Genomic DNA, 19,867 nt, shown 5'->3' on the forward strand with positions numbered 1-19,867 from the left:
GTGAGGAAGGAGCCACTTTCTGACGCAGCTGTGCTTTTCCTCCTGAAGTCTTAGCGCGCCCAGGTGTGGCCGTGGCAAGCCTGCCCTGGTGCGTAGACACACACTGGAGGACCGCAGCCAACTCATCTCCTGCATCGAGAATGGGAACTACGCCAGGGCGGCCAGGATCGCAGCTGGTGAGTTCACACTCACGCCACTCTTCCAGAAGGCAGCACGTCAGGCCGTCGGCGCCCATGTGGCCTCTGTGGTTATGTCCGCCTCAAAGCTGAGCTCTGCCCCTCCCCCTGGGGTTTCTCTGGTGTCAGTGGAGCTCCCTCTCGGAAGGGCACGGCTGCAGGCTGTGCACTGAGGTGGATGGGGCCTGCGGGCCGGAGTCCTTGTAGCCACTGCTGGGAGCTGTGAGAGGACAGTGACGATTTTGTCCTGCAGTTTATCGTTTTCTGTGCAGAAAACTCAGCTCTAAATGGTTGCTGGGCATCAGACACTGTCAAGGCCACCCAATGTTTGTTTAGGCTCATCTGTCATTTGCAACCAAGTGTGGGCCTCAGGGTGGTGGTTCCTCAAGTTTCAGCATTAGAGGCAGGTGAGGGAGGGCCCCACTAAGCTGGGCCGCTGGGGCTTGGGGTCGGTGGGAGCAGCTCTTGCTGCAGGCAGCACCTGTGCTGTGCGGGGGTGTTGGGGCAGAAGCACGAAGCAAGAAGGGCAGGGCCACGGCGAGGAGTGACACAGGAGAGTTCTGAGCAGAGAGAGGCCCATCAACATGGCCTTGAACTTTGTCCTTGCCTGAGTGGAGACTGGGCTGGGGGCCAGGCAGGACCTCCATCACTAGGACATGGATGTGGTGGGCTTCTGAGCGAGGTCTCCAAGTCAGGCGAGGCTCCGTGCTGGGTCGGGTGGGCAAGGCGGGTGGGGAGGGCACAGTAGGCGGTGGTTCTGTGGAGGGAGCCAGGGCTGTGGTTTTAAATTTGGGGTGTCGGTTGCAGAGATGTAGTGGGGGGCCCTTTCCTTGGAGATTGGCAGGGGGGACTAAGGAAGGGGAAGACGCTGGGAATCTGGAGGTTGGAGGCCCTGGGGAGGGGTGTGAGGAAGCTCTCGAACGAGGCTATGGGTTATGCAGTGTTGCAGCAGCAGAGGGGTGTGGAGGCTCCAGACACCCACAGAAGGGCAGAGGGGCCGTCTCTCTGCCTCCCCCAGTCCTGTGTACCCTCAGGCTGGGGGCAGGTGCATCCGTGACCATCCTGCTACTTGGGAGGTGGCTGCAGGGGGACAACTTGCGTCTGGCTTGGGGTGGCCCCACATGTTCATGGCCATGTCGAGTTCTGAGGGTGGGGGAGCTCTGCCTGCCTTTTGATTACTCGCTTTCTCTGCTCCTTCTTTCCCCAGAGGTTGGTCAGAACAGCATGTGGATTTCAACCGATGCTGCGGCCTCCGTTCTCGAGCCCCTGAAAGTTGTGTGGGCCAAGTGCAGCGGCTACCCCTCGTACCCAGCCCTGGTGAGCCATGGGACAAGCAGATCATGGGGCCGGGATCCCAGTTGGCACACCTCATGGAGGCTGTATCTCTGGGTCGGGCATGGGGTTGGTGCTGCTGCTCTGTGGGGAGCAGAGGCGCTGAGCAGCATGGCCCTGTGCTCCAAGGTCCAGAGACATCCTGCCATTGTTGTGGGGATGCGTGTCCTGAGAGACCTGCGTGTTGGAATGTCAGGGTGTCCTTAGGGTTCCTTCAAAACCCACCTCAGCTTGGGGCTGGAGACTTCCTTCAGGGGCATGGTGTACGAGTACTCAGACATGACCCACGTGTGCTCTCCCTTGGCAGATTATTGACCCCAAGATGCCACGCGTGCCTGGCCACCACAATGGAGTCACCATCCCGGCCCCGCCGTTGGACGTGCTGAAGATCGGTGAGCACATGCAGACCAAGGCAGATGAGAAGCTCTTCCTCGTTCTCTTCTTCGATAATAAGAGGAGCTGGTGAGTGCAGGTGTCCAGGCTTGCAGGAATGGGCCCTGGGCTCCGTGGCACGTGGGGCCTGGGCGTCTGTGCAGATGCTGCAGGATCAGTGTGTACTTGTGTTCTGACGTCTGCTGCCACGTCATCATAAACCTAAGCATGGAGAGGGATGTGAGCAGCCGGGCCCTGCAGGTGCTTGCCGACATTTAAGGTGGGGGCTCTACTGCCAGCCCAGCCCCCTTGGGGACAGGGGGTGAGTGCTGAGCACCCAGCCAGATCTCTGTTCCTACAGCTCTTCTTCCTGCCTGGATCCCACTGGCCATGCCTCGTCTCTTCATTTCTTACCTGTGTGGGTCCATGTAGTACTCATAGGCTTCAGTGGGCTTCCTAATCCTAGTGCTCTGCTAGGGTTCCCCGCTTTGGGCCTCCCTTGCCCATAGTGCCTTGGGCCCCCGACATGCTATGGTTCAGACCCTGACCCCCTTGAGTGTAGGCTGCATTTGGCTGTCTGTGCATGCAGAAGGAGCCATCACCACAGCACCTCCAGCTCTGAAAACTCATGATGCTGGTGGCGGGGGCCCCAGGCGATTTTGACTTAGGTTCTCTGCCCCTCAGAACTGGGCGTTCTCTTCGCCTGAGGCTGTTTGGCAAGGAGTGGCTGCGTGGCCTCTCGGAGGGCAAAGGTGCTTCATTATACCTTGTGGAGCCAGCTGTGCGTGGCCTGTCTGAGGAGATGCATGCCCTGCCACCCTCCAGGGTGGGGCTGCCCCCTGGAACCCACCAGCATTGGCATGTGTGGTGGTATTAATAGCCGCGTCCCCATCTTTCTCCTCACTCTGACCTTCTCCTAGTCAGACCCAGACAGAGGTTCACGCCGGGCTTTGTCCAGTCTGATGGCCAGCAGCCCCACTGCTGGGTCCCCTGCTGCTCTCTTGGGGTCTCACTGTGTGAGTCTTGGTGTGCACATATATACTTGTGTGCACATGTCTCTGCACACGTCTTGTGTGAGTGCGTGCCCATACGCACGTATACATGTGTGCATGTGTTGGTGTGTGCATATGTCTGTGAACATGTGTGAGTGTGTCTGCGTGCACATATATATGTCTGTGCATGTGTTGTATGTGTTGGTTTTCGCAGACATATACATGGGGGTGTCTACTGGCATGTTCCTTTGCTTGTCTTATGTGGCCCTTAGTGGTCACTCAGGAAAGGTGGATGACTGACAGGGTGTGCCTGCCTCCCACCGGCCTCCAGGACACAGTGGCCCCTTGGGAAGTCTTGTGGAGGAGAGGAGGTGACAACCTGGTTCTTGTACCTTCCCTGAACCCCTGTGCCCCAGAGGTGTGGCAGGAAAGTTGGGCAGGGCTTTTCCCAGAGCTTCTCTTCCCGCCCTTCGCCCCACAGTGCCTGATGTCATCTGGAGGGCCCTGTGTTGTTACATTACCCCATGAAGTGTGTGGAAGTTACTGAGCAGGCAGTTCTTATTGTTCCCATCTTTTTCCTTTTTTTTCCCGCACCCAGGATCTGAACCTGCAAACCCTGGGCCACCGAAGTGGGGCATGCAAGGGTTACTTTTATTTTTTATATCCTTAGCCCTAGTGCAGTGTTTGGCACAATATAGGCACTGGTTAAATAGTTATTGATTGAACTAGTGTTAGCGTTGTACCTTATATATAGTATAGGTGTATACTGAAGAGACTGATTTTAAAATCGGAGTTGTAAAGCCTTCAGAATTCCTTCTGAATTCTGTTTAAATATGTTACAAGTTTGAATTAGAAAATATTTTGAAAGTAAGTTTATCATCACTCAAATTGGTCTTTCAAAGTAAATATTCTGTGCCATAATAAATAACTCATTTGTAGTTTATTCGTTTGTATTACAATGATTAAAGCTTTAAGTGGCCTTAACCTTTTTTTTAACTTTTTATTGAGATTATGATAGTTTACAACCTTGTGAAATTTCAGTTGTACGTTATTGTTTGTCAGTGGTGTTGTAGGTGCACCCCTTCACCCTTTGTGTCCACCCACACCCCCCCTTTCCCCTGGTAGCCACTAATCTGTTCTCTTTGTCCACATGTTTAACTTCCTCATATGTCTGGAGTCATACAGAGATTGTCTTTCTCTATCTGGCTTATTTCACTTAACATAATTCCCTCAAGGTCCATCCATGTTGTTGTGAATGGGATGATTTTATTCTTTTCTATGGCTGAGTAGTATTCCATTGTATAAATATACCATATCTTCTTTTTCCAGTCATCAGTTGATGGGCACTTAGGTTGCTTCCACGTCTTGGCTATTGTAAAGAATGCTGCAGTGAACATTGGGGTGCATGGGACTTTTGGGATTGCTGACTTCAAGGTCTTTGGATAGATACGCAGTAGTGGGATGGCTGGGTCATATGGTATTTCTACTTTTAATTTTTTGAGAAATCTCCATACTGTTTTCCATAGTGGCTGCACCAGTTTGCATTCCCACCAGCAGTGTATGAGGGTTCCTTTTTCTCCACAACCTCTCCAACATTGGTTACTTTTTGTTTTAGTTATTTTTGCCATTCTAATGGGTGTAAGGTGATATCTTAGTGTAGTTTTGATTTGCATTCCCCTGATGATCAGTGATGATGAACATCTTTTCATGTGCCTATTGGCCATCTGGATATCTTCTTTGGAGAAATATCTTTTCATGTCCCCTGCCCATTTTTTGATTGGGTTGTTTGATTTTTTGTTGTTGAGTTGTGTGAGTTCTTTATATATTATGGAGATTAACCCTTTGTCAGATACATGACTTGCAAATATTTTTTTCCCAATTGGTGAGTGGTTTTTTTGTTTCAATCTTGTTTTCCCTTGCCTTGAAGAAGCTCTTTAGTCTGATGAAGTACCATTTGTTTATTCTTTCTATTGTTTCCCTTGTCTGAGAAGACATGGTGTCCGAAAAGATCCTTTTAATACTGATGTCAAAGAGTGTACTGCCCAAATTTTCTTCTAGAAGCCTTACAGTTTCAGGTCTTACCTTTAGGTCTTTGATCCATTTTGAGTTTATTTTGGTGAATGGTGAAAAAGAATGGTCAATTTTCATTCTTTACATGTGGCTTTCCAGTTTTCCCAGCACCATTTGTTGAAGAGACTTTCTTTTCTCCATTGTAGGCCCTCAGCTCCTTTGTGGAAGATTAGCTGTCCGTAGATGTGCGGTTTTATTTCTGGGCTTTCAATTCTGTTCCATTGATCTGTGTGCCTGTTTTTGTACTAGTACCATGCTGGTTTGATCACTATGGCTTTGTAGTATGTTTTGAAGTCAGGGGTTGTGATGCCTCCAGCTTTGTTCTTTTTTCTCAGGATTGCTTTAGCAATTCGGGGTCTTTTGTTGCCCCATATGAATTTTAGGATTCTTTGTTCTATTTCTGTAAAGAATGTCATTGGGATTCTGATTGGGATTGCGTTGAATCTGTCAATTGCTTTAGGTAGTATGAACATTTTAACTATGTTTATTCTTCCAATCCATGTGCATGGAACGTCTTTCCATCTCTTTATGTCATCATCAATTTCTTTCAGGAAAGTCTTGTAGTTTTCGTTGTATAGGTCTTTCACTTCCTTAGTTAAATTCACCCCAATGTATTTTATTCTTTTTGTTGCGATTGTGAATGGTATTGTGTTCTTGAGTTCTTTTTCTGTTAGTTCGTTATTAGAGTTTAGAAATGCTACTGATTTACGTAAGTTGATTTTATACCCTGCAACTTTGCTGTAGTTGTTGATTATTTCTGATAGTTTTCCAATGGATTCTTTGGGGTTTTCTATATATAAGATCACGTCGTCTACAAAGAGTGAGAGTTTCACTTCTTCCCTCCCTATTTGGATTCCTTTTATTCCTTTCTCTTGCCTAATTGCTCTTGCCAAAACGTCCAGTACTATGTTGAATAAGAGTGGTGATAGTGGGCATCCTTGTCTCGTTCCTGTTTTCAGGGGGATGGCCCTCAGTTTTTGCTCATTGAGTATGATATTGGCTGTGGGTTTTTCATATATGGCCTTTATTATGTTGAGGTAATTTCCTTCTATCTCCATTTTGGCAAGAGTTTTTATCATAAATGGCTGTTGGATCTTGTCAAATGCTTTCTCTGCATCTATTGAGATGATCATGTGGTTTTTATTCCTCAGTTTGTTGATGTGGTGTATCCGTTGATTGATTTGCGGATGTTGAACCATCTCTGTGTCCCTGGTATGAATCCCACTTAGTTATGATGTATGATCCTTTTGATGTATTGCTGAATTCAAGTTGCCAAAATTTTGTTGGGAATTTTTGCGTCTATATTCATCAGCGATATTGGCCTGTAGTTCTCCTTTTTTGTATCATCCTTGTCAGGCTTTGGTATCAGCGTGATGTTGACCTCGTAGAATGTGTTAGGAAGTGTCCATCCTCCCTAATTTTTTGGAATAGCTTGAAAAGGATAGGTATTAAATCCTCTCTGAAAGTTTGGTAGAATTCCCCAGGAAAGCCATCTGGTCCTGGGCTTTTATTCTTTGGGATGCTTTTGATTGCTGTTTCAATCTCTTTCCTTGTGATTGGTCTGTTCAAATTGTCTGCTTCTTCTTGACTAAGCTTTGGGAGATTGTAGGAGTCCAAGAATTTATCCATTACCTCTAGGTTATCCATTTTGCTGGCATATAGTTTTTCGTAGTATTCTCTTAGAATCTGTTGTGTTTCTGCGGTATCCATTGTTTCTCCTCTTTCATTTCTAATTTTGTTTGTCTGAGCTGTGTCTTTTTTTCTTTGTAAGTCTGGCTAGGGGTTAGTCAATTTTATTTATCTTCTCAAAGAACCAGCTCTTTGTTTCGTTGATCCCTTCTACTGCCTTTTTCGTTTCAATAGCATTTATTTCTGCTCTAATTTTTATTATTTCTCTCCTTCTGCTGACTTTGGCCTTTGTTTGTTCCTCTTTCTCTAATTCAGTTAGGTTCAATTTGAGGTTGCTTAGTTGGGATTTTTCTTGTTTGTTAAGGTGTGCCTGTATTGCGATCAATTTCCCTCTTAATATAGCTTTTGCTGTATCCTGTATGAGTTGGTATGGCATGTTATCATTTACATTTGTCTCCAGATGTTTTTTGATTGCTTCTTTAATTTCTTCAATGATCCATTGCTTGTTCAATAGCATGTTGTTTAGTCTCCCTATCTTTGTCCCTTTCTCAGCTTTTTTCTTTTAATTAATTTCTAGCTTTATATAGCATCATGATCGGAGAAGGTGCTTGTTACTATTTCAATTTTTTTAAATTTATAGAGGCTTGCCTTGTTTCCCAACATATGGTCTATCCTTGAGAATGTTCCGTGCACACTTGAGAAGAATGTGTATTCTGCTGTTTTTGGATGGAGTGTTCTATATATGTCTATTAAGTCCAACTGTTTTAGCTTTTTGTTTAATTCCACTGCTTCCTTGTTGATTTTCTGTCTAGATGATCTGTCCAATGATGTGAGTGGGGTGTTGAGATCCCCTACTATTATTGTGTTATTTTTGATATCTTCTTTTAGGTTTGTTAATAGTTGCTTTATGAACTTTGGTGCTCCTGTGTTGGGTGCATAGATATTTATAAGCGTTATTTCTTCTTGATGGATTGTCCCTTTGATCACTATATATTGCTCCTCTGTGTCTCTCTTTACCTGCCTTATCTTGAAATCTACTTTGTCTGATATAAGTATTGCGACACCTGTTTTCTTTTGTTTGCCGTTAGCTTGTAGTATCGTCTTCCATCCCTTCACTCTGAGCCTGTATTTGTCATTGGAGCTGAGATGTGTTTCCTGGAGGCAACAAATTGTTGGATCTTGTTCTTTAATCCATCTTGCCACTCTGTGTCTTTTTATTGGAGAGTTCAATCCGTTTACATTGAGGGTGATTATTGATGCATGAGGGCTTAATGCTGCCATTCTGTCGCTCGTTTTCTGGTTTTCCTGCATTTCCTTTGTTTCTCGTCCTGTGTGATTTGGTCTACCCATTGACTTCTGTAGTTTCTTATGCTGTGTTTCTTTTTTTTTTTTTTTAAAGATTTTATTTTTTCCTTTTTCTCCCCAAAGCCCCCCGGTACATAGTTGTGTATTCTTCGTTGTGGGTTCCTCTAGTTGTGGCATGTGGGACGCTGCCTCAGCGTGGTCTGACGAGCACTGCCATGTCCGCGCCCAGGATTCGAACTGACGAAACACTGGGCCGCCTGTAGCGGAGCGCGCGAACTTAACCACTGGGCCACGGGGCCAGCCCCCTGTGTTTCTTAGTTTTTTCCTTATTTATTTTTTGTGTCTCTGTTCTGCTGTTTAGTTTAGTCGCTACCCTGAAGTTTGTATTCAGAATCTCGTGCATAACATAGTCCATTTTCTCATGGCCTCTTATTTCCGTAGTCTAAACTGACTCAGTCCCTTTCCTCCTCCCCTCCTAAGTTACTATTTTCATATCTTATTCCAACGTGTGTGGTGAGTTTGTGGTTAAAGTGACAAGATTGTCTTTGTTTTTGGTGTTTTCCTTCCCTTTAGCCTAATGCTGTAGTTGAAGATTTGCTATCCTATTCTGATTCTATTTGTCTCCTTACCTTGTGTTTTGTGACCCCTTTCTCCCTTTTTTTCTTTTTTCAGGTATGAAGGCCTTCTTGAGGATTTTGGGGGGGTGGGTGGTCTTGTGGCTGCGAAGTCCCTTAGCCTCTGTTTGTCTGGGAAAGATTTAATTTCTCCCTCACATCTGAAGGATATTTTTGCTGGGTAGAGTATTCTTGGCTGAAGATTTTTATCTTTTAAAATTTTGAATATGTCATTCCATTCTTTCCCAGCTTGTAAGGTTTCTGCAGAGAAATCTTCTGAAAGTCTGATAGGGGTTCCTTCGTAGGTTATTTTCTTCTGCCTTGCTGCCCTGAGAATTCTTTCTTTGTCATTCATTTTTGCCAGTTTTACTACTAGATGCCTTGCAGTAGGTCTTTTTACATTGACAAATCTAGGAGATCTGAAAGCATCCTCCACACGCATTTCCCTTTCATTCCCTAGATTTGGGAAGTTCTCTGCTGTTATTTCTGTGAGCACGCTTTCTGCTCCATTCTCTTTCTCTTCACCTTCTTGGATATGTATAATTGTTTTGTTGCATTTCCTCATTGAGTCAGATAGTTCTCGGAGATTTTCTTCATTTCTTTTTAGTCTCAGTTCTCTCTCCTCCTCTGTCTGGAGCAATTCAACTTGTCTATCTTCTTTTATGCTGATTTGCTCCTCTATGGGGTCCACACGAGCATTCAGGGAATCCATGTTTTGTTTTATCTCTTCCATTATGTCTTTCATCCCTAGTATTTCTCATTGATTCTCCTTTGCAGTTTCAATCTCTTTTGTGAAGTAGCTCCTGAACTCGTTGAATTGTTTCTCTATATTCTCTTTTACCTCATTGAGTTTTTTGACGATAGCTATTCTGAATTCATTGTCATTTAGTTTACTTATTTCTGAGCCTCAGGACAGAATTCTGGGTATTTATTGTTTTCTCTCTGGTCTGGAGTTTTGATGAACTCCCTGATGCTGGAAGAATGGGGTTTTACCATTGTGATATTATTCGGTTGCAGTTACAGCCTGTCGCCACTGGATGGGGGTCAGGAGCTGCGTATTCTGAGCCCTCCACCCTCAGCCGAGATGGCGCAGCACAATGTGGGTGGGGGGTGGGGCACTTTCTCTTGTGCACAGACCCAGGTTTCCCAATCAGCTCTCACTGTCTCATCTCCTAGGGTCCTAGTTTGATAAGGTCACCCCACTCGGAAGCTTTCACCTCCATTAGAGGGCTTCCCTCTAGGCTGCAAGGGCGCTAGGGAGTCCTGGGCGATCCCGTGGATGTGTGACCCCTCCCTCACTCATTCCCTCCTGGCACCTCCTGCAGCAGTGATCCCAGTCTCTAGGGGAGGGAGTGGAGATCTCTCTTACCCTGTTCTAGCTCCTCCGAGGGGGGCTCCAGCCTCTCTGCCCTCTGTCATGTGGCTGCTGTGACTCTCCAAGGATTCCTGTGCTATTAGGATATTTTCTGTTGGAATATGGTTTCTCCTTTTTGTTATATGTTGAAGGGGAGAGAGTCACAGGTAAGCTCACTCTGCTATGATGCTGACGTCACTCCCCCATCTTTTTTTCTTTTAAAAAGGCAATGGCTCCCCAAGTCCAAAATGGTTCCCCTTGGTATTGACGAGACAATAGACAAGTTAAAAATGATGGAAGGGAGGAACTCCAGCATCCGAAAGGCCGTCAGGATCGCCTTTGACCGTGCCATGAACCACCTGAGCCGCGTGCATGGGGAGCCAGCCAGCGACCTCAGTGACATTGACTGACGTCACCTCTGCGGCCTTGTCCATAGTGTTGATAAGTGTACATATTTGTATATTGTTCAAAACTTAACTTATTCTGATTTTTAGGCGTAGTTCTTTAATTCTTTTGCCCTGGGGAGGTGGGGGAGGTTTTATTTCCAAGTTTTCTATGAAACCATCCCCGTCTGGGCACTCTGTGAATGGCGTGGGCGCGTCTTCCAAGCGCGACTCTGTGCCCATCACAGGTCACACCGGAGGGTGCTGCTTATGTCACTTTCTTTGATCTGTAGCTTTTTTTTTAAAGACTTTTGAATGTTTAATAATTTTGTAAATCATACTCTTTACACAGAGTACCACTTATTTAATAAGACGGGATGTAAATTTACAATGACAAATGTGTATTTTAAGAAAGAAAATGACGTTATTTTGAAGGTACTTTGTGGAAAGAGGTGGAGAATAAATTTATGCCGTGTACATCATTTGCAAATCACCAAAAACACTCCGCCGCCCCCGTGAGGGCCGGGCGGGCGCTTCCTCTGGGTGTTGCCATCCTCCTTCCCTCCCTCTTCCGCTGCCTCCTCCTCTTCCTCCTTGTCCACCCGCCAGCCTCTGCCCGTCCACCCTTGCCTCCCACGGGTGTGCCTCCCAGCGGATTATTTATTGTAGAAAGTGTATTCATTTGCTTTATAATGAAAGATAAATTTGCAAAAATATATTGATATGCATTTTTATACAGGCACATAAAAATTCAACTTGCTTTGGGAGCAGGATGTGTTGGTTGTTGTATAAATGACTGGCTGTGTGTTCTTTGATTTTGTAACTTGTAATCTTTTGTTTACAATGAGGGGCTTTCTGTAACTTGTTTTAATTTAGAACTCTTTGGTAGCAATAGAAACTTTGGATACATTTTTGTATGGTACATGTGATGTATATAGAATTAGTACTTTATTTTTATTTTTAAGAGGTAAAGCATTATGTTAGGGGAAAAGGTAGGGTGGGTTTCCAAAATTTCATTTTTTATATTAAAAAATAAAGTGAAGATTTGGACAGTGTGGCCATTTTATTCCTGTATGACCGGAACGCTTGGCGGGGGTGTGCCTGGAGGCTGGGAGAGGGCGAGGATCCCCGTGGCCTGTCCCCAGCCAGCTCATCGAGGCGCGTGACATGCCTTCATCTTAAGATTTTCATGGGATGGCATTATTTATTATTTTACCTAATCATATTTTTATTTCAAAGTAATAGTTTAAAGTCTTTAAATGTTTCCTTTTCAGTCTCTGTTGTTTGTAATATCTCCATAGAAACTTGGAAATAAAACATCTGCCTTTGCTAGTTTGGTCCTGTGTCTGAAAGACGCTTTCTCTCTGCTGTGGTTCTCTGGGACCACTGACCCTCGAGGGCAAGAAGGCCTCTTGGTCTGGGGGAAGCATTGCTGTGGATGTGGCCCTGGCTGTGGTCAGACCAGGGTGAGGGCTTCACTCCAGGTTCATGCCCGGAACTCCTGCTGGAGCTGTCACAGCCCATCCTGACCCTGGAGCTGTGACGGCTGAGCCCCTTCCTCTGGCTCTGCGGAACCTCACTGCTCAGCACTGACCGCCGGCCCACCCTGGGCATAGCTGCACAGGGGCTCCGTGAGGGGGCAGTGGCCCTGCTGTCCAGGGCAGAGGGCACCCTCTGCCCTTAGCAGGACCTCCTGGGCCCCACTGCTGGCTTCCATCAAGCACCAGGGGGCCCTGGGGCTCATGCCTATGGTTTCTTTTTTCTTTCTTGAGCTGTTTTACAGTATAGGAGAAATACGTCAAAAAAGTCAAGTTTTCTAGGATCTGAGACTCCAGTCTCTCCCTCTCCTTCCTACTCATTCTTCTTGAGTTTGTAAGAATGGGACCATGGTGCCCACACTATGCTCAGCTGCTTATTAAATTACCTGTTTCAGGCAAATGCAAAACTGCACTGATGGGAACACGCAGCAATGTGCCGAGCGTGCTGTTAGTGTGCTGCCAGCCGCAGGCTGTCCCTCTGGGTGCTTCCAGGGCCTTGCCCTATGCACAAGGGGAGGTTGCCTTATCCTCTCGGACCCACTTTTCAGGCTGATTCCAGGCATTTCAAGACTATTCTGGATTTCTGTCCCCTTGCAGAGTGGTTTCAGGTGGGGACACTTGCGGTTGGCATCTCCTTTGGCTCTGGGTCATGCGGGGTGTCCAGGTCCTGCGGTCTCTGGGTGGGTCTGGGCAGGGGGTGCGCTGTGGGCTGTCTCTCACTGCTGTTTCGGGGTGGGCGGGGTCCTGGAGGACCTCTGGGTGGGTGGGCTGAAGGAGCCACTTGGAGGCAGCGGTCCCCTGGGGCAGCTGCGTGGGTGAGGGCCCCCAGAGGCGTTGGGCCTCCTCAAAGCTGGTGCCTGGCAGCCTGGGGTGGGAGTGGCACCCACCTTCCGACTGACTGCCAGGGCCCTGACCCTGCAGACTCGAGGCTGCCAGCAGACGCTGGGGCCTGAGCCCAGAGGCCCCACTCCACCGATCTGCATGGCCTTGGCGGGGCACTGCTCCAAGCTTGAAGGCGTTTTGCGTCCTGGCCAGTGTAGACAGTGTGCATCATGTGGCTCACGGCTCTCGGGTCCTCGCCTCTGTCCCCCCAGGCCTGAGTCTGCCACGTGGTGCCACCCCTTCCCCAGCCCTGTGGGCTGGTCTCAGGGTCTCCCCGCAGCAGCCAGGGGTCCCCTTGGGTGTGTGTCCAAGCTTCCTGGGTCAGGAAAGAGCAGGGCCCCGCTTCACCTTTTCCCTGGAAGCCAGCACCTGCAGCACGTCGCTGAGGCCGCACTAGCGCACCCTACGGACCCCAGGCTGGGGAGATTGTCCACGTGGCACACCCCACACACTTGCGGGAACAGGTCTCGCTGGCCACATCCGCAGTCGCAGGACCCCTGGAGGAGCTCCCAGGGGGTGGGCAGCTCAGGCCCCGAGCGTGACCCTTGGGCCTCCCGTGTCCAGAACCCAGATTCCTGGTGGGTGGGAGCGGCTGCCCTACCGCAGGACACCAGGGCAGTGGGCGTGGCCGAGGCTCCGATTGACACCCTACCCCCCATTCTGTTTTCTTGGTGATGAAGCCTTTTGGAATAGTAACTACAACCCCCAGGCTCCCTTGCAGCCAGGTGAGGCCAGGAGACCAGACCAATGGGAAGTAATTGGGAGGGTCACTTCCAGGAAATGTTCTCTGAGCGGGGAGGAGTGGTTTTCCTTACTCTTTCTTCCTTTCTGCTGGCTGGAATGTAGACGGGGATGGAGCTGGAGCAGTCATTTTGGACTATGTGGAGAATGGTAGGAGCAAGATAGACAAAGCCTGGGTCTCCGATGCCTACACAGAGCTTTCTTACCAGTCCTGAACAATTATTTATGTGATAGAAACACACATTTATACTCTTTTAAAGCCATAATTATTTTTCTTTACAGCAGGTAAATTTCAAATGGGTCAAAAATGAAATAATTAAAATTCCAGAACAAAATCATGAAGTGGTTATTTATAACCATGGAGTGGGGATGATCTTTTAAAATATGACTCAACCTCCAGAAACCATAGAAGAAAATATTAATATATTTAACAGTGTAAAATTTAAAAATCTGTGCATGCATGGCCAAAAAACATCTCTCACGATGTCAAAAGACCAATTAAGAAGAGTATTTGCAACTCACACCCCAGAAAAAGGGCTCATTTCCTTAAAATATAAAAGTTCTACAAGTCTTTTTTTTTTTTTTTTTTTTTTGGTGAGGAAGATTGTCACTGAGCTAACATCTGTGCCAATCTTCCTCTATTTTATGTGGGACGCCACAGCATGGCTTGATGAGTGGTGTGTAGGTCCGCGCCTGGGATCCAAACCCACGATGCTAGGCCGTTGAAGCAGAGCATGGCAACTTAACTACTGTGCCACCAGGCTGGCCCCCCATGAGTCTTTTTCTTTTAGGCAGATTAGCCCTGAGCTAACATCTGCCACCAATCCTCTTTTTGCTGAGGAAGACTGGCCCTAAGCTAACATCTGTGCCCATCTTCCTCTATTTTTTATGTGGGACACCTGCCACAGCATGGCTTGACGAGTGGTGTGTAGGTCCACGCCTGGATTCGAACTGGTGAACCCCGGGCCACTGAAGTGGAGGGTGAGAACTTAATTAACCGCTGTGCGACTAGGCCAGCCCCCAACGAGTCAGTTTTGAAAAGACCACCGATAGGACAGAAAAAAGGGAGAGCTGTGGACTCATACAGAAAAGTAAATACAAAGGGCTCTAAACATTAAAAAATGCTCAGCCTCGCTTGTAGTAATGGAAATGCAAGTTAAAACCGCACCAAGAGGCCGTGTTAAACTGTAGGGCAAGCAAAGAAACGAAAGCATGGGAGGCATTCAAGCGAGGGCAGGGGAGCCTCTGGACATGATGGCGGGCGTGTGCTGAAAGGGTCCCTCTGCGAGGACCAGCACCTGCATCTGTCAAGCACCATTTGATCCAGTAATTCGACTCCTGGGCATTTATCCTACAGATTGATTCTCATCAATGCGAAATGATTCTGTGTAAGGCTGCAGCATTTGGTAAAAGTGACGGAAACAATCTAAATGTTCATCCAAAGGGGACTGCTAACTAATCAAGGCACACCCACACGATGGGTCCCTATGCAGCTGTTGAAAACAGTGAGGAAGCACTTTATACACTGAGGTGGAAAGGTCTTCAAAATCAAGTGTAAAAAAGCATAGAAGAGTGGGTGCTGTGTGCTGCCATTTGTGTGAAAAAGGGGACTTGATTGTGTTTGCAACCAGTATTTCAGGAAGGGTGCGCAGAAAATGTGTAACTACGGTTGTCCGTGAGGAGGGGAGCAGGATGCTGGGGTGCTGCACGCCCTTTTATACGTTTCGCATTTTCAGTCGTGTGAATGTCACACCTTCCCCAGTTCTGCCAGGAATGCCTTACGGCTCCATCACCAGCCACCGTGGTGGCATCGTGCACAGTCTCGCACGCTCACCGTTTCTGACTGCTGCTGTTGTGTCTGTGCGATGAGGCCCAACCAGAGGGAGTGCCAGGTATCATTTGTCACCTGTTGGCTCCAAATCCACCCTCCTTTGGCCTGCTTTGTGGTGGGGGGCTGGACCTTGTGCACAGAGGGCGCTGGAGGGACGCTGCAAGGCCAAGTGGAGGAAGGGCTTGCCGCCTTCTTCAGTGTTCTGTTTGGCACATGGGGATCACCTGGTGGCGATCAGCTCAATGGCCTTATGGTTCAGCCTCAGCTGTGGCCTCTGCAAGTTTCCCTGCCCCCGTGAGCTTGTGCACCCGGCAGACAGCGCAGGGCATCGAGTGGGAGGAGCCCCTCTGAGCTTCCTCATTCCCTCAGCTTGGGGGGGTGCCTGTTTCCAAGGTTACCACTTATTTACCTGAGGGTCCGCAGTGCCCCTTTTGGTGATCATTCACTGTTTACTAGTTAACTGTTACATTTTCCTGTCCAAATTTCTGGTGTGGTTCCCGTCTGCTGGCTGAGCTCCGGCAGACAGGGAACTGGTCCCAGGAAACAGCCCCTTCCACATGGGTTTTGGGGATTGGCTTGGTCATGACCTCAGGGGTGAGCAGTGTTGAGCTCCTGGTCAGTGGGGAACGGGGTGTGGGAATCCGTGGCCTGTGGCTGCATCACAGTTCTCACCTGCAGTTGGTCATCAGCACAAGCCATGGGAGGTGCAGGCCGTGGGAGCCCTGGGGCTGCTGCACTTGGCCGTGAGGGCGGTCCTGATGCAGACAGGGCTGTAGTGGGATGGGTTTCCCTGAATGGCTGACAGACAGAGAATGTCAAGACCGGTTCTTTTAACCCTCAGCATGTCTCGATCTGAAACCAGGGAGCCCCCAGGACGGCACTGAGACCATCTGTTTCCTGCAGCTATGGGGCTGATGTGGCTGCGACTCAAACACAGTCACACCATTCAGGTTGCAGAATTACAACTGCAACCACGGCCTGGCAGGTTTCTGTTGTGAAAGGAAGACTCAGGACCTTGACTTCTTTTTTTTTTTTTTTAAAGATTTTATTTTTTCCTTTTTCTCCCCAAAGCCTCCCAGTACATAGTTGTATATTCTTCGTTGTGGGTCCTTCTAGTTGTGGCATGTGGGACGCTGCCTCAGCGTGGTTTGATGAGCAGTGCCATGTCCGCGCCCAGGATTCGAACCAACGAAACACTGGGCCGCCTGCAGCGGAGCGCGCGAACTTAACCACTCAGCCACGGGGCCAGCCCCATGGACGTTGACTTCTTGAGTCATTCTGAGCCTCCCTGACTTGCCCTCCGGCGTGTGAGGAGACCCATCTTCCTCTGCAGGGAAGCCTCTGATCTGTAGGCTGTGGAAGGTGTTCTGCTGGCCATGGTAGCGCTGGTCAGCGTGCTGCTGGAAAGGTGTCCTGCCTGCTCCCAAGCCCGGCTCCCTACTGTGGCTGGACCGCCTGCCTGGCTCCTAACGTGCAGTGGAGGCTGGAGGGGTCCTGGCACTATGGGGAGGCCTGCTGGGGCCAGGCATGAGGAGGAGTTCTTGAGGGAGAGCAGCAAAGACAGGAGGAGGGGCGTGCAGTGCTGGTGCCGTTCTTGGAGGGGTCCTCTGAGCTCCCTGCTGTGCGGGGAAAAGGCTGGAGGCTCCAGGGGGTGGCAAACGATGGGGGCAATGGATGCAGTAGAAGGGTTGGGTTTGAAGATCTTCGGAAGCAGAGCCCTGGGGCCCTGCAGACAGCTTGGCTGAGGGGGCGGAGGGGCGCTGTGGCACAGGTGTGTGGGTCTGTTCCCGGAGGGGATTCAAGGAGACCCAGGGTCCCACTGGGGCTGTGAGAGTGAGACGCTGCTTAGCTCCCAGGTGATGCTGAGCGGGCAGCTGCAGGAGGGTGGGTTTCAGCCGAGCTCACCTCCAAGGCCCCACCTTTCCTGCTGTCCCTCCATTTCTTCCCTTCTCAGACCATCCCCTGTGTGAAACAGGTCCAGCATCCTGGAGCCCTCTGGGTGTCAGCTTGGCTGATTCCAGGCCTTGGCCCCACTGCTCCTCCCTCTTGCCCAAACCTGGGCACCTCCTCCAGGAAGCCTCCAGCTCTCGATGACCATGCTCTTCCAGATGGAGTGCCAGGGCAGGACCGTGAGTGTGTGCTGTGCTGGCTTCTGTCCCAGCTATGCTCTGGGGCCACACGTTGCCTGCTGTGGTTCCCTGGCCTGGCTGAACCCAAACCAGACACCAGCAGGAAGCCAGTGCTCAAAGTAGGAGTTTGCTGTGGATGCAGAAATCCAGGGACAGCAGCTCCTTGGGAAAGCTGAGAGCCCCAGGGAGGCCCTTGACGAACGATAGCAGATGATAGGTGACTGACAGCTGATGAAACTGTGCAGAAACGCTGCCCTGGGGCAGCAGGTACTGGGGACCTGGCAGGCCTATGAGGCGGTGGAGGCCTAGATGCTTCCGTCGTCCACAGGGAGTGTGTCCAGAGGGCCTGGAGGGGACCAGGAGAGGATCCTTCCTGGTGGCTGGTGGGGGTGCAGCCTGGGGTCCTGAGGTGCTGCCCGCCCAGTGGTGCCATTTTCGTGTGAAAAGGACAGGGCATGCCGAGTGGACAGACATGTCCCACCTGCTGCCAGGCAGCAGGGGCCACAGGGAATCGGCCTTGGGCGGAGGGTCGCTGGGCTGGTGCTGGCCAGGCCTCAGTCAACCTCAGGGGCTCCCTTTGTGGGCGCATCACGTTGCCTCCCCCATTCTCTTGAGGCCGAAGGAGAAGAGCAGGGCTGCTATCCCAGCTGGTTATAACCCGGAAGCTCACTTTAAAAATGCCTAATTTCAGTAAAAACCAACCTGATGTGTCTCACGGTCACAGCACTCGATTCCCTCTGAGTTGGGAGGCTCAGTGAGGGAATAATTTCATGGTTATCTCCATTGGTTTACATACAAGACTCGCATTTAAAAATAAATGCTTTGATATCCTGGAGGGGTTATTTTATATAGTCTTAAAAAACGATACACAGCAAGATATTGAAAATTAAAAATTCATCAGTGCTCCAACACTCTGTACCTCACTGAGACTCAAGCGTGATTTCTCAGGTTGGGGGCCTGGTCCTGGGTCTTTGCTGCGGATGGGGGAGAAACTACTGAGACCAGGGGCTCCCTCAGGAGATCCACCTGTGGGAGGATGTGTGGACCAGCCTGGCCACCTGGGGGCAGGTGCTGGCCTCCCATGTCCAGGGAGACAGAGCGATGCTGGCACCACTGAATAGGAGGTGAGGCCCTGGGCTGCAGGCTGCCAGCACTGGCTGTTGTAGCCCAGCTGTGTGGACAAACATGGGGGCCAAGTTGTGCACTTAATATCTTCTCATCTGCTTTTAGTGGGGTTCTGTTATCTTATTACAGTATTTCTCCTGTTGCAAATGAAATGCATCTCTTGTCGAACCAGCTCCAGACTTTGATGTTGGCCCAGCAGAGGGGGCTCTCACCCTGAAGCACCTGGACCCTCCAGTGCCCACTCCTCCCTGGGCCCACCCACCCAGCAGGGATCCCCCAGGTGGAGGGGGAGAGAGGTCTGAGGGCTCAGTGTGGATGGCCAGGCCCCTGGACAATAGTCACTGCGGCTGGGTCCAGGGTGGTGGGGGACAGCGTACAAAGGCTCCCAGGCCAGGGGGGTGGAGGCTGAGGCCCCGCTGTTGTTGCTTATAAAACAGCCCAAGTTCAGAAGCGGCGGCTGTGGTTCCCCCGACCTTCCTCCTCCTCCTCCTCCTCTGCCTCCAGGCTCACTCTGTGACCCCCAGCCTCGCGACCTGTCCCTGTGGTGGGTGGGGGGCCTCAGTCAGGTGACTGACAACGTCTGAGGCCAGGCTGGGGGCCCGTGCTGGCGGCTCGGCCCCCAGAGTCAGGCCGGGCATCCGAGGTGCCTCCAAACCGACCCTCAATTCAGCAGGGAAAGACGACTGAAGCCAGAGTCTGGGGTTTGTGTCCCCCTGAGGCCTGAATTTCTGTGTGATGAATGGACAGCAGTCGGAGAGACATATGCAAATACACTCACGTCTATGCTAATCAAGTATTTACGCCAACGACTGTGTCTGTGGCGAGGATGTGCATTAACGAGTGACCGTGAGCTTGGGGCTTGGCTCCGAGCGTCTGCTCTGCTCCGAGGGTGGTGCTGTGGCTGACAGGCCGGGGGTGGGGGCTGCCACTGCTGTGCTCAGCCCTGTTTACCCCTAGAATGGACCCTCCGAACCCCAGCTGGTACCACTGAGGAGGAGCAGCCCTGGCCCTCGGGCCCAGCCTGTGACTGCTGGGCAGGAGCATCGTCTCCCGGTTTATGAATGACCCTGCATCAAATGTGAACATGAGCTTCTGCCCATAAATCATACACACAACCTGTTGGCTGTGGCTGTTACAGCCGAGTGTCCTCAGAGAGACAGCAGATTTGTTGTAATTTATACATAGCAGATGCTTCGATTTCACTGACACATTGAGTAAACCACTGCCTTGCACTGGGGTGGTTTTGGGGCTCCCTCCGGGCTTTGTGAATTGGAGCCTGTGAAGTGCCTCTGAGCCGTGGGGTGTGGCCAGCAGAGCTGGGGGTCCTTGTGGCGGGGGTGGTGTGGAGATGCCAGTGGACTCGAGGGGCTTGGCGCTGTGGACTCGGGGTGCTG

The 19,867-nt window shown here is 49.9% G+C and overlaps 1 protein-coding gene across 5 annotated transcripts in view; it reads left to right on the forward strand.

Annotated features, from left to right (window-relative positions):
- Positions 1–11,556, forward strand: part of BRD1 (bromodomain containing 1) — a 56,143-nt gene extending 44,587 nt beyond the window's left edge. For 4 of the 5 annotated variants that reach the window (XM_046646111.1, XM_046646112.1, XM_046646115.1 and 1 more), the window contains 4 exons: positions 49–176; positions 1,384–1,493; positions 1,816–1,970; positions 10,071–11,556. In XM_046646111.1, coding sequence (XP_046502067.1) covers positions 49–176; positions 1,384–1,493; positions 1,816–1,970; positions 10,071–10,254 — 577 coding nt within the window. In that variant the 3' untranslated portion in view covers positions 10,255–11,556. Of the gene's footprint in view, positions 1–48; positions 177–1,383; positions 1,494–1,815; positions 1,971–10,070 lie in introns of those variants that run through there. The other variant, XM_046646114.1, reaches the window with a different exon arrangement.
- Positions 11,557–19,867: the final 8,311 nt, after the last annotated feature.

The sequence above is a fragment of the Equus quagga genome, chromosome 19, assembly GCF_021613505.1.
Source record: "Equus quagga isolate Etosha38 chromosome 19, UCLA_HA_Equagga_1.0, whole genome shotgun sequence".
In the NCBI taxonomy this organism is placed as follows: Eukaryota; Metazoa; Chordata; class Mammalia; order Perissodactyla; family Equidae; genus Equus; species Equus quagga.